Source organism: Crassostrea angulata, chromosome 6 (assembly GCF_025612915.1).
Source record: "Crassostrea angulata isolate pt1a10 chromosome 6, ASM2561291v2, whole genome shotgun sequence".
NCBI lineage: Eukaryota > Metazoa > Mollusca > Bivalvia > Ostreida > Ostreidae > Magallana > Magallana angulata.
Window position 1 is genome coordinate 56,956,054 of NC_069116.1, and position 15,156 is coordinate 56,971,209.

The window sequence follows — 15,156 nt, forward strand, 5'->3', positions numbered from 1 at the left end:
CATGTAACTAATAGTTACAATAAACTTTTAAAAATTACGTTTTTTTATGGAAACATTTGTAGACACAAATACATTCGTTATGCACTTAACAACACATGTCAAAACATTTTTCCAATAATTCATGCTATTTGTAGCTTTGTCGTTTATCAGGTCAGATGAAAATATTAATAAAGCTTGTGTTTCCCTCGTTTTACCCCAAATAAAAAATATTAGATATATATAACAGTCCAATTTGTAGTTTTACATTAACATCTGTTACATCTTCAAATAAACTTTTAATAATGGAATAGTTGTTTGGGGAGATGTTTGAATCCTTGATGAATTATATTTTTTTCTACACCAGGAAATAACGATATCAATATAACATGTGAGAGATAATCTGAAAACCAACAAAATCCCTACAGAGTTTAACCTCTTCAGTAGAGATTCGGTCTTGACATTGCAAAGACATTTAAACAATTATAGCTATATGGCCTATTTTATCTTGTTAACAATAGATTATTTAAAATAAAAACTCAGTTTCAAAGCCGGTGGAAAATTCAAAGTCAATCAGTAAAAAGTATCTATGATAATAAAAGCATGTTATTTCTTAAATATGTCCTTATTATACTAAAATCAAATCTAGTGATAAATGTTGAACGATTTCAAGAATCTTCAAAGACACGGAGATTTTATGTACGCTGTTAACAGTGGTACAAAATTGACAAAAATATTCACATTGAACAAAACTTATTCACATACATGTATTGGATGTCTTAGATTTTATTCAATCATTTGATTGTTATGAGACCTATGATTTTAAAGAAAAAACTAAAAACAAAACAAAACGTAATTCGGTGCATAGTTACATAAGTGTGTATAGATGCGTAAACCATGGACAAGGTTATAGAAAACATATCTATACATTAACTAAAAATCTGGTTTTTATCTGTTTTTTGTTTTCAGTTCTGATAACAGCTGGTACAAGTTGGGATTGACGTTAACATGTGGTCTGTGTTCAAAGGTTTTGTCGTACACATGTTCCGACACTTCGGTATACACGTCCTCATCTTCTTCCGGTATGGCGTCTTTAATCGAGAAGTGTTCCAAAGGAATACTTTCGTAGACATTTCCAACACTGACCACTGATTTGCGTGAGACAGGGTGGATTTTATCCTTGGCATTTTGCCCACCACTGTATCAATAATAAAACATGATAAACAGATGATGAAGTGTATGTTTATTAAAAAAGAATTTCTTTCTTTTTTTTCTCTCTCTATCTGGGTGATTTACCTCATGTTTGACCGTCTTTGTTTTACAATGTATATCGCCAAGGCAACCAATGTTAGTTCTACAACGCCGATCCCAGCGACTAAATATACTATGATTTAAAGGTAACTTATTAGCAAATGAAGACATGGTTAAATAAATACATTTCATACAAATTATACTTCATACAAATTATACAAAAATATCAAAGACCATACCTATCTCAACGCTCCGTATTTTGATAGCCAGGTCACCTGAGAATATTGTATGTTAGAATCTATGCTTCTAAATACAAATTTTCTTACTTTTAACGTTAAAGATAGAGTTTATGAATGACTGAGCAATGGATACAAAACTGGCAATCGTAAATAAATTTTAGTAAAGGCTTTTAAAGTTAAACTATCCTGAGATACTTGATCGAATCATGTAGTTCTTGGTAGATTAAAACAAATTTATCGTTCTTATGTATATCCATCTTGAATGTCATTGCCATATATATAAAGAGTATTTAGTTTTGCCAAAAAATATATTCATCATTTAACTCACCAGGAGCTGTCACAATCATAAAATAAGTCATTGCTGCTTTGCAAAAATATCACAAATTGAACGTTTTGGTATTTAAAGATAATTTTACTAAATATTTATTGCATATCACAGAAAATTAAAATGCTTAACAACTAATATCAAACAAACAAAATACACGCATTTGAAATGTACCTAATATTATTATTTAAATTGTGAAAAAAGATTTACTGTTAACCTTAAAAAATATAACTTCTTCAGAAATGTCCCCAAACCTGCTTAAATAACGCTTACTGTATGTACAATGAAAATGTAAACGCTGATACAAGTATCATCAAAACCATAAACTACAAAAATAAAGTGTACTTATGCCCCCGCGTTTGTAATGAATTTTTAAAAGTTATAAACAATCTTAACTCTTTTAATACAATCATATTTTGAAAGAAAGGGGGCTATCTAGAATATTGTTAATGGCTAGATGGAAAAACTATGATCGAATTATCCTTGCTTCTTAAATAACTGTTGGCAGAAATTAATAAACTTGATTAAATATCGTTTGTTGTTTGTTTACCTCCTCAAAATAATCAAATATCAAACAATTAATGAATCAACTTTTTACACGAAAAAATAAAAAACAATAATCACCTGTTGTGGAGTTTTGTTGTTGAGTGGTTAATTTTGTTTGTTTCAATGTGCTGGTCTTCCTAGCTGTGTCAGTCGTGTATGTATTTTGTTTATGTGAAGCCATTTTTGCTGGAAAAAACATTAACTGATCAAATCGAATACAATGAATTTTTCTTAATAGTTTGGCCAATAAGACAATGCGCTTCCAAACAATGGGGTCCAATACATTTTTTGTCAAGAGTTATTCTATTTAAAAGTGGTTTCTTATCCGAAATGTTTCTTAAAACAATATTGTCACAGATAATTCAATTTATGCCTATTCGAGAAATCTTTCAAATTTCACACTTTCGGATTAATATGGATTGATAACCATTGAGTGAATTATAATGATGGACTCTTTACTTTACACTGCAGGGGTAGGTACCTATTTTTAAAAAAATACATGTTTTCGCTTATACGTTCAAAGACTTCCAGAATTTATGAACTATAAAATTCTAAATATAGATTTTCAGGGGACACGCCTTCACCGAAAGATCAGAAACTTTTACAACATCACAGTTTCCAATATCTAGTGAACCTTGAACTTTGACTTCGATTTGACGTCTTGTGCATGCAGAAATGTCAACACCATTGCAAGCTGTTTCATGTCTCTACGTTTAGTCTTTTTTTTTTGTTGTTGATTTTTTTTGCAAAGAACTTAAAATTTTTGAATGACAGTAATTCTATGAGAAGACTGCGATTTTAAAAATTCAGTGAAGGTATGCGATTTCAGACAGATACCATTTCTTAAAAATCTTTTTCAAATAATTCCATTTGGAATAAGTGCAAGTTTCATAATGTATACACCGCTTACAAAATTTTTGTTTATTATAAGATTTGGTTATATAAGCTTCACATCATAAATTTTTGATGTTATTTGTCTATAACTTTTATTTTTTTTTCATTTTTGAAATAATCTAGAATATATGGTTAACACATTGAAAGACACATTTTTATTGTTACCAAATACCTGTCGCAATTATCATGTTTCTCTCAGCCACGAATTTTGTAACTGAAAATACTGTAAGCATTTTTCTCGTGACAATTTTTACTTATTTGTTGAGTTTGAACTGAAAATTGATAAAATAAACGAAGTATATAAGTTTGTGTCTAAAGAAATATTTTTTAAAGGCACTGAGCGCATTCAATTTAGTAGCTTTTCCCCATTATTATGGGTCAATAAAAAAAAACAACGAAGACTTTATTCAGAGCGCTATTACTTTACGTCAAATTACTGCCAAATTTTAAAGACATGGCTTAATCAATTAATCCTCACCAATTCCCTATTTTTAGTTTTTTCCACGTTTTCTATAAATTATTGATACTTTTATATCTCAAAAATGCACTCATCGCACCTGGCAGTTTTAGCTTTTTAAAAAATTTCGCCAAACAAAATTTCAACCTTATCTTTGTTTTATGGCGCTAAATCAAAATTTAGATTATACTTATAAATAAGGTAATACCACGTCATTTCATATGCTGAAATTGATCAATATGTTGATCTGTTGATAAAAATCAGTGATAGAGGACAAGTGTTCCTAATTAAAAAGGCTAAAATAGAAGAAAAAGAATAATTTACAAAAAACTCGTTGAAAGAATTGGCAACGTCATAAAAAATAACGAACGCATCACTGTTGCAGAACTTGCGTCCATGTTTGATATCAGTTACAGCACCGCATTTACAATTCTTGATAAATATTTTGATATGAGTTAGCTCGCTGGATACCAAGCACCCCTGCAAATGTTTTCGGAATATTTTTTTTTATTGTTGCTAAATATGTAATAAATCCAGAGGTGCTCGCTTGAAAGCTGTTCAAGCTTAAAGTACTAAAGTTGATATAGATTTGTTCGGTTTTGATTATGTAAATCAGGCACTATATAGCTCGGACCTACCGTCGATGGATTTCAAGGTCTTTCCGACAGTGAAAGCTGAATGACATTGTAGGAAATGTTTGAAAACACCAAAAAAGTAGTTGACTTAGTATACTACGCGACAATTTTAAACAAACTAGTTGACAGGTACGGGTGGTACATGGATATGCTCAATTAGTGGGTCAAGCGCCACAGACTGTGTATGAAATGCAGAGAGGAATATTTAAAAAAAATGTAAAACAAAAGTCGCCATGACGTTGGGTTTTGACGTTACAGTGCTCATGAGGGTGCACCGTGACCATAATACATACTGATTTGGAAATAAAAATAACTTTAGCACATTTGGATCAAATCTAATGAAACTTTACGCATAAAATAAAAATATGTTTTAACAAATAATAATGTGTAGATAATAAATTTTGTCGAAAAAATAAAAATAGAGATTACATTTTCCTGGTATTTGTTTATTGATCCTCGTATAACTCCACCCAATAAATCTATGTTTTATTTAAAAATCTTGTTCCATTTAAGGTGCCTCACTAAACCTTGAAAAAGTTTCTCAAATCAGCAGAAAATTACTTGATTGTGATAGAAAGCATGATGGATAAGAAGTATATATGTCAAATAGCCGAAAAAATGTGCAATTTTAGTTTAAAAATGATATTTTCAATAAAATTGATTCAGTAACATAAACAAAAGCCCCGGGTGGATTCGAACTCATGACCTGCGGTTCACAAGCCTGATACTTTAACAACTGAGCTATGACGATATACATCTGAATCGGTTAATACAAACAGTTTAACAAAACATTTAAATCGCCATCTTGTGACGTATTGTTTTTAAACGTATAAGTCTTGGTGTAGTGAAGTACCTTAAAGAAAAATGGTTATCATACATGCTCATTTCATTACATTACTTCAGCGGTTTCGAAGTGTAGTTTATCGAAATTTTAACATTACTTGCGGAATAAGAGAAGTTGTTATAAAAACAATGATATGTTTTTTTTACGTAATAAGATTTGCTTCAGTGACTTTTCATACTCTATGGTATGAAATACAAATTAGAGGAACAGATTTTTTTTAAAAACTTTACTGATACACTAACCCTGCTCTATCATTTTAATGAAATACAAGGAATTTTTTTGGTGACAGTTTGAGAATGTCTCTTAATAAAATTCCTAGATTAAAGTTGGAAATTCTAATGTAAAATTTGGAATTATTTTTCTTAGATACTGAGAAATCCAATTTTAAAATTGGAAAGTGACCACTTTCAAAATTTTAACTTTACGTTAAACATGTTCTCGTTCATGCAAAATTAGCTTTCTGTGTTAAATCCTAAAATAATTTTTTTTTTGTAAAACTTTTTCCACCCTGTGCACTATAAACTGAAAAATCATTTACCCGTGTAAAATAAACCTTCAGAAATTTTGTACGATAATATACGCTACTTCCCTTTCTTGAAACCTCCGGTTGTTATTTTGCACCGAGTTTCGTTACATGTAATCATCGACAATCATTGACATAGAAATATGTATGCGTCGTTTAATTCCGATACTAAAGTATAAAGTCAAATAAAGTATTCAAAGAAATTCGAAGGCTACGATTTCAATCATATTTTGACCAATGTTTAGTGAAATTCAACATGATACAGTAAATGCTGATCAAGAAAAGTCAGGAACGGGTAATTTTGCTTAGTTATAAACGTAATTCGTTTTATCCGTCAGCTTCACAATATGTTTAAACCCTATGTGGACTGATAAGGACTTTAATATAAGCGTCAATTCATTATAAGCGTTTTTGCTATAAGCATGTTTAATGTTGAATTTCACAGGTCAAATTATGACTGAAATCGTAGCCTTCTTATTTCTTTGAATATTACAATTTGAACAAAGAAAACCATACATACGTCTTGTATATTTAACTTTCCCCGATTTTGTAGTAGGTGTGCCAGAATCTGTTGTATCCAATTTCTTGTGTCTTGTTGTAAACGTGATGTTAATTGAAGTTATCGTTTGTATTTTTGATGTCCATAACGAGGCTTTACTCATCGCGGGTGTTTTAGGTATATTTACTATAAAATATTATCAAAACAATGGTTTGATACAAGCATAGATAATCTTTTATATGAAAGCCAAATCATAAGAAAAATATATTGACAAAATATACATACAGCTTGTTCCGATGATATTTTCTGTTTTTGATATCGGTATCTCAGGGTCTGTTGTACCCAATATCTTTGGTCCAGTCGTATAGGAGATTTTAGCTGAGGACTTCGTTTGTATTTTTGAGGTCCATAAAGAAGTTGTACTCACCGCGGGTGTTCTAGGTATATATACTATAAAATATTATCAAGAAAATGCTCTGATTTATGCATAAATCATGTAAAGTGTCTCCAGAAGACTGAATCTCAAAATCATTCTTACATCAATTCTGTTTTACATGTACCTGTCCATGTCAAATGAAATCCCTTGCTGTTGTGCAAGTTATCAGACTCAAAGGTAATGGTTATGACGCTTCCACGAACTGTCAGACTGACAGGTTTATATTTATCGCATCTATGCATGGCCTTAAAGCAACACGGTTCTGTTTCATATATCTGAAGAAACGCAAAGTAATTATAGGGGCTTAAAAATAAGCATGTTTTTGTTAATTTTTCAAAGGTCTTTAACTTTTCAATTCCGATCGTTTGATTATTTTTAAACAAGAAATTCACTTCAACATTAGCTTTCAAACAAATTCATCTTTATAATAAAACATATATTTGGTATGTACAGGCATTTTTAAATTGAGTGCTGACCTGTAAATAATCCTGACAATGTGGAGTGTACCGGTACTTTATGATGTCGAAGTCTTGAAAGTTAAATGAGACAGTGGCATTAAGATTTCCTGTTTTTAGTGTCCATGTGTAGGCAACATTGTTTGGATAATTTCCAGGATAACCTGGAGAGGTTATGATGCCGGTAGAACCATTCCTTGAGGCGTCAATGTCTGTTTGGTTGGTATGTTGGTTTCCCGCTGCTCATAAAAGAAATTTAATCGCATAAACCAGTTTCAGAATTACGTTTAACAAAATGAATAACGACACTTACCAACCACAGCAGTCATAAAGGAAAAGTAAATAAGAACATCCATGACATGTTAGAAGTCTAGGGAGAATGAAAGAAAATTAATAAATTTGTTTTTGATAATAGTTCGTATCTATATTAAGAGTGTTCATGTATTTCCGCTTTACAAAGCTGTATCATTACAATCATTACACAATATATTTGTTTTGTGAGCTGTTCTTAGTGATGCGAGTGAAAATGCACACACATATGAATCAAAATAACTGGCATCTTCCGGAGAAATCAATAGCGAGGAATGACCAAAATCTAATTTTAAATACACAAAAATAAAGTAGGAAATCTTTTATTTTAAAAAACTATTTTTAATATACATGTTTAAAATAATGAATAAAATTCAGTTTTCTTTGAAACAAGAGGCCAATTGGCCTTAACGGTCACCTGAGTAGCATATATCCCATACACAAACCTGTCATGGAGTCTCATATATGTATCTAATTAATTAGGTTTCATACTGGAGTAGAAAAATTATAAAATTTTTATGACCACATTTCAAAAAGAACTGTGAAACCTATAATTTTGGTGAAAAACTAAAAGATCTGGTCTACAAAATCATGAATTCAGTTTTCCTTTCAGGTGTGTGGGAGGAAAGAAGATAATTTTTAACGTTATATGCATTATAATCCATTTTGGCCCTGCCCTAGTCAAAAAACCATCCTTGAGGGGACATGAAGTAGAGTACTTCCTGGTAAACATAATTATTAGTCAGTTTTTTATACAGATGTGTGAGAATTGAGAAGAAAAATTTTAAACGTTATATGCATTAACACTATATTGCCATATTGCGCCCCCCCCTTTCATGTCCTGAACCCCTGACCCAGAGGCCATGAATTTCACAATTTAGGTAAAGGAGATTGTGGATATCATAGCCATGTATTCAGTTTTTTGCCCACATGTGTGGGAGTAGAGAAGAGCATTTTTTGAGATTTTAAACATTTTTACTATATGGCCATTTTGCCCCCACCCTAGAGCCTGACCACCTAACAAAGGGGTCATGAATTTCACAATTTTAGTAGAGGCCCTCATGGACATCATAACCATATATTCAGTTTTTTGCTCACCTGTGTGGGAGTAGAGAAGATTTTTTAAGATTTAAAACATTTATACTATATGGCCATATTGGCCCACCCTAGTGCCTGAACACCTAAAAAAGGGGTCATGAATTTCACAATTTAGGTTGAACGCTTCATGGACATTATTATCATGCATTTTGCGGCTATGTTAAGGCTGTCCGAAGATAAATATATATCGAAAACGATACTATTTTAATTATCGAAAATACTTAAACCTAGCGAGTTTCTTTAAACTTTTATTACATGAATATTAACAGTGACACCCAACACTATATCTCATGTATTTTTGTGACGTCATATATTTTTCTTAAGCACGTGACGGCTGTTCTCTAACACGGTAAATAATCTATAAAAATCGCATCGGCACAAGTGAATAATGACATCAAATCAAAAATATTTTTATGAAAAATCCTTCGATAAGTAATGTATTTTGCAGTTCTTGCTGGGGGTTTATATAAATATTTCGTTTATTTGAAATATTGTCAAAACATTTCGCACCGCCATCGAAATTAGGCACATCTTACCTTTTAAGCTCGATTTACACAAAATCGGGTCAATTGGTAGGTTTCCCCAGCAATATTCACATTGGTACTTATTTTCTCTCCCGATTTCACGTAAAATATACTAAGATTGTTTTTATCTTTCACTTGTGCCAAGCCGTTTTTATATGCATATACATATCGCCATTCATTAGATTACGCGTATCAGGGGGAGTCTCAAAACTTTTAGTTTATGAATAGTTATTTACCTATTACGAAGCTTTAAAACTGTTGATTTTTTTATTCTCCATATTGGTGATATTAAATGTAGTATTACTACATGTAGTATTTACAACAGTGTCTAGTATGTAAAGGAATAAAGCGGTTTTATTATGCACAATGAATATCACTTATTACGTTACGATACATTCCCTAAGAACAATCGAAAGGAATGCAGATCGTAACGTCAAAGTTAACTATGACGTCATATCTTATAAAGTTCAGACAAGTGACTTTCTACGTATCGCTGTGAAATTAAGGAAGTATGGGACTCACGATTTTGAATCTACCGCGCAACTCTGAATGACATAAACCAATTTGCGGTCGTTAAATCTGTTTGTTCAATTCTAAGGTATTAAACAATAAAATTTATAGTGGAAAGGGTTTTATGGGTTTTTTTAAATAATAAAGCGTGAATATAAATGATAATAAGAGTTAATTTAACCCAAAATATTTTTTACGACATAAATATCGGTTCAGTTTTTGGCAATGCGGAGGAAACATGGATTTGATTTTGAACGCTGAGAAGACCAATTGCCACAGAAAGGTTGCTAAAGTTCAGAAAAAGGATGGTCTAGTGCGAACGTAGACGCTCTCTTGGGCAGACCAGTCACATATTCTGATATTAAAGCTGATAAATTCTCATCAGAGATGAAGGAAGATGACTCGACGCCAGCAAAAGCGATCTGTCCAGGTTTGACTTACATTCATTGAGTTAGACTATGGAAACCCATGACGTCAGGAGATGTATTTTAAAATAGAAAGACATGATTGAACACTTTATGTAATGATATACACTATGGTATATACATTAACTCATAATTTACATATTGACAGCAAAATAAATTTCAAATAGGTGTAAAATAGATGTCAAGTACAATGTCAACATCAGATGGTGTCTTTTTTTCCCGTTAAAACACTTTTACAGTGTCTGGAGTTTTTGTGTGACTTTCAGTCTTTCACAATAATGCTCCCTCAAAAATTACTTTTCACAGCCCCATGCCCTTCTCCATGTTGAAATATTTGCATTTATCTGATTGGAGAACATCTAATTTAAAAGTAAAGATTTCATAAGTCATTGTCTTATATTAACTATTCCTCTCTTAGTAAATATTATTATGTTTGTTAAATCTGAGTTAACCTTAGAGTCTGTTTATGCCTTTATAATATCAAGTACATATGCATATATTTTTTTTACTGATCAACTTTGCAACAAACTGGTGTTCCATTTAAAATTCTCTCATGGTGCAAAAATTCCTGATTATGTAACTTAATATTACAGATGTTGACCATGAAGAAGTTGTCCAAATGTCTGATTGTGGTTGGAGACAGTGGAGGAGTTTGGTGGAATTAGGGATTTAAGCAGATACGCATTTAAGAGAGCTCGATGGTCGAGGCCATTTTTAGACTGTATTGATCTCCTAATGAAGAAGAGCTACAGTCATTTCATGCATATCTTTTACAATTTAATGCTATGCTATGGTATGCGATTTTAATGATATGCTATGAGATTTGTATGGTATGCTATGAGATTTGTATGCTATGCTATGAGAAATTGAAATGCAAGGCTTAATGATCTGGTATGGCATGATATGCTATGGTATGCTATGTGATTTGAACAAATACGCCTCCATACACAGAAGAGTGCCACACATTTCGAAGTGAAATAATAAGAAGCCAAAGTTTACCACAAATCTATCATGTAAACATTTATTTTTTCAAATAAAAACATTTAAAACTGAGTTAAAATAATGTTGTATACTATGCTATGGTATGCTATGGTATGAAATGACGAATGCGATTCTATGAGATTGTATGCTATGGTATGAGATTCCAATGCTATGCTATGAGATTCCAATGCTATGCTATGAGATTTCAATGCTATGCTATGCTATGGTGTATGTTGTAAAAGATATGTTTGAACTGACTGTATATATAGAAATATGCTGGTTGGCAGAATAGATAGAGAGAGTGAAGTCATGGCGGTTTATCAGGTATTTGATAAATTACTAGTACATAAACTACTGGGTAATTTCGTTTGGTACAGTGTATCACTGTGATTGGTTTAATTTTCATGGATTTCAAGGATATACTCATATCAACAAATTGAAGCCCCCATACAGTAAGGTAAAAGTTAATGTATTATTCCATATATATTTTGACTTAATCCTTAGTCCTAGAGATTATCACTGTGCAATATATTTTTTGTCATTCATTTTATTCTTTTTAATACTCTAAGCATGAGTGTGCCAATTGAAAGTCTTTCATTCATTTAAAAAGTTTGTTTATTATATCAGTAAATTCTAAATTATATAATTGTTGAATGCCATGGAAATCGAACTGCATGTAGTTGAATAAACCCTGAATTGTCCGAGGCCTAGTCTTTGTGAACCATAATTGTACATCCTAAGAAATCCTTGTGTTTGAATGTCACAACAGTTTTTAGATATTTCTCTATGTATAAGTATTTAAGTTGATGCTATTTCCCATCTTTCAGGTCATTCATCTGTGATCGGGACATTTTCTGGAAAAATAGAAAACTTTTCAACAAGATCGAAATCCTGTCGCACATGTACTTTGTCTCTCAATTCAAAATCAACACCTCCTCCACATGATTGCATTATCAACTGGAACGGGAAGTTCTATGAAGGCCATGGAGAGTGACATGATAGAAGAGATGGTCAAGGATGGGAACGATGGGTCTATTTGTATAAAGACAATAGTTGGTGATGAAGATAGCACAATGATTTCCAAACTTCGGACAAACATTGACACAAATATTGGTAAAACATTGGATGCTTATCATGTGAAGGAAATCTTAAGGAACCATCTATATTGTGAAAAAATAACACACAACTTTAACTTTCCAAGTCATACAGTATCTCAAAAGATGTTTATACTACATCTTTGCCCAAATAAAAGCAGATGTTGCAAGGATAAGCCAAGGATGTGCTCTTGTCTGCTTCAATATTTATGTTAGATATATAATGAAATTGTTGATAGCGTTCGTTCTGGAGCGGTAATTGTCAGCTTCATTAGTTATGCTAGATTGGTAATACATGTAACAATGTTGAAAGGACTTTTGATTTGGGTGCATTATTTGTATAAGTTTGTTGATCTATTACATAGAACATATACGTGAGGAGTTAATTATGTCCAGTATAAACTTGATTAGTATTTAAAAAAATTCATACCATAATATATGGTTGTAACAGTAATGGATGTTGTTCTGCCAAAATAGCTTAAAATTATATTCGGCATTTGTACTGTGCATTTTGTTCATGATGTAATGCTGATTTCAATCTTTTTTTATGTTTCAGAGTTGAAAAAAATAATTATAAGATACATGTAGCAAATCATAAATTAAATATTTATTTGTATATACCTACTAGAATAATTTTGTTCCTACCTGGTATATTGTTATAAGGTGCAAATTGTTTAAAAATTTGTATTTTAGCAGAGGAATTTCAAGTTCAGCAGAGGAAATTTGGGATTTAAATGAATATTTTTTTACTTTTTTGGTGAATTTTATAAAGTACAAGCATTGTAGTAAAGATATTATTAATTGACTCAATGTTTATTGAACAAAAAGTTGGTATTGATTATTTTATCTACACTAGAATGGTAATCAAGTGAAAATGGCGTGAAATTGTAAAAACAGACCAGAGTAAATTCAGATTGCAATATCTTTTTATCTAAGTCATTGACATATGAGTTTCTCCTTTTCCAGTGAAAGCATAACATTTGCATATTTCGTTTAAGTTCAAAAATAAAACTTCCAATTATATCAAAACAGGTTTTTTTTTTACCATTTTGCATTGAAGGTCAACACAAAAAGCAACAAATTTGAACCATGCAGAGGAAATTCGGTCGCACATTGTATGATACTGAGGAGGCTTTCAGAATTTTTTTTTTAATAAATTGTTCTTCTGTCAATGTATTATAAATAGCATATAAGAAAAATGAAATAAAATTACTATAAACGATGTAGCATTGCTTCATTTCTGTTTTAAGTGGTGTATTTTGATGAACGGAAGTATTTCCAACAAGGGTATGTTTGGATACCGTTACCATGGAAACAAACATATTAACCTATCAAAAAATTGTTATATTTTGTTAGAAAAAATGCAATGCTATTTGTTGAACCAATTTAAAAAAATTTTTAATTACTTTGGTGTCAGTCCCATACTCCCTTAATCGGGCAGCCTTAACATAGCCGCGTTAGTTTTTAACAAATACATATGATAGTAGAGAAGAGATTTTCTAAGCTTTAATGCATTTTTACTAATTAGCCATATTAGCCCCACCCTAGATCATGAACCCCTGACCCAGGGGTCATGAATTTCACAATTTAGGTAGAGGGTTCATGGACATCATAATCATGCATTTAGTTTTTAAGAAATATATATTGGAGTAGAGAAGAATGGCCATATTGGCCCCACCCTAGAGCCAGAACCCCTGACCCAGGGGCCATAAATTTCACAATTTTGGTAGAGGGCTTCATGGACATCATAACCATGCAACCAGTTTTTTCCTAACATGCGTGGGAGTAGAGAAGAAGATGTTTGCATATTTGGCCCGTCCGTGGCACCCCAGGGGTGGCAAAGCCATTGCTTTCACAATTTAGATTCTTCTTCTTAACCAGTTGAATATAAAGAAGAAAAGTCATAGAAATTGTATGTTTGAACTAAGAAAGTGACAGTGTCTCTATCATACTAATTCAATCTAGTTCAAACAAAAATATTTACGCTGACTTTTAACAAATTCATTAGCAAAAGATTTAAATAATACGAAAAGAAAGTGATGAAGCGCTGTTTGATTTTTCAAAAATTATCTAATTATGTTGTGGAGAAAATTAGAGTAGAAAAATAGAATACAAAAGCAAGTTCTTATTACCGCAGCATAGAATTAAGAATATGAAGTGTATATGAAAATAATATTTCGTGATATGCACTGTCGATTTATGTCACAACACAATGAAGCGGTACTTTTTAGTTCAGAATAGCACTTTGTATAGTAGGCTTTTTGATATCATCGACAGTTGTAATTTAATAAAAATGGAAGTCATAAAAATTCTTACCTTCTCATTGGAAATCTAAAACATTTTGTAAAAAAACATTCTGATTGCACACACAAGTACTCTGAAGTTGCCATTAAACAGATGTTGAGTTTCTGAAAGACAACATCTATGTAGGTTTTAGAAATCAAGTCTTTCAACAATCTGTAGGAATTCCCATGGGTACCAGTTGTGCCCCATTGTAAGCAGATATTTTTTGTATTCTTATAAAGCAGAATTTATTGAAAAACTTGTACGTAAAAAAAATAATTCACTCACTGTGGCCTTCAACTCAACATTCAGGTATATTGACGATGTATTATCAATTAACAATTGTTATTTCCATACTTACGTCTACTCGATATATCCCAGTGAACTTAAAATAAAAGATACCACAGAGCCTGCGTCATCTCTTTCATATTTGGATATTTTACTGGACATGGACATTGATGGTAATCTACATGTAACAACAAAACTTTATGATAAACGCGATTACTTCAATTTTCTATAGTCAACTTTCCTTATTTATGTAACAATATACCTTCATCACCTGCATATGGTGTTTTCATCTCGCAGTTAATTCCATAAGCAAGGGCATGCTCTTCGTATGAACACTTTCTAAAACGAAGCAAGCTGCTGACAAACAAGTTGAAAACAGGATCTATCAACAGTCTAGCTTGAAGTTATCAATTACAATCTTCCACTGGGTCGCACGCTGACTGACGTTTTTCATACTAATTGTTAGGCCAAAAACAATTACCTTAATTGTCTACAGATAAAGAGCACACGGCGGATGTGACAAGTCAGCAGAGGATGCTCACTCCTCCAAGGCACCTGATCCTA

The 15,156-nt window shown here is 31.8% G+C and overlaps 1 protein-coding gene and 1 long non-coding RNA gene across 2 annotated transcripts; one reads left to right on the forward strand and one right to left on the reverse strand.

The window, feature by feature from the left end:
- Positions 1 to 851: 851 nt before the first annotated feature.
- LOC128186460 (mannan-binding lectin serine protease 1-like) lies at positions 852 to 7,513 on the reverse strand. Its single transcript, XM_052856229.1, has 8 exons — positions 7,394 to 7,513; positions 7,102 to 7,319; positions 6,750 to 6,900; positions 6,475 to 6,639; positions 6,211 to 6,375; positions 2,416 to 2,523; positions 1,273 to 1,360; positions 852 to 1,174 (listed from the first exon to the last, which is right to left on the reverse strand). The coding sequence occupies exons 1-8, from the start codon at positions 7,434 to 7,436 to the stop codon at positions 925 to 927; spliced, it is 1,188 nt and encodes a 395-aa protein (XP_052712189.1). The 5' UTR covers positions 7,437 to 7,513; the 3' UTR covers positions 852 to 924.
- Positions 7,514 to 11,196: 3,683 nt separating this feature from the next.
- LOC128186461 (uncharacterized) lies at positions 11,197 to 13,243 on the forward strand. The gene is made up of 2 exons (XR_008243952.1): positions 11,197 to 11,251; positions 11,755 to 13,243. It is a non-coding gene; the product is annotated as an uncharacterized LOC128186461 (long non-coding RNA).
- The last annotated feature ends 1,913 nt before the right edge of the window (positions 13,244 to 15,156 follow it).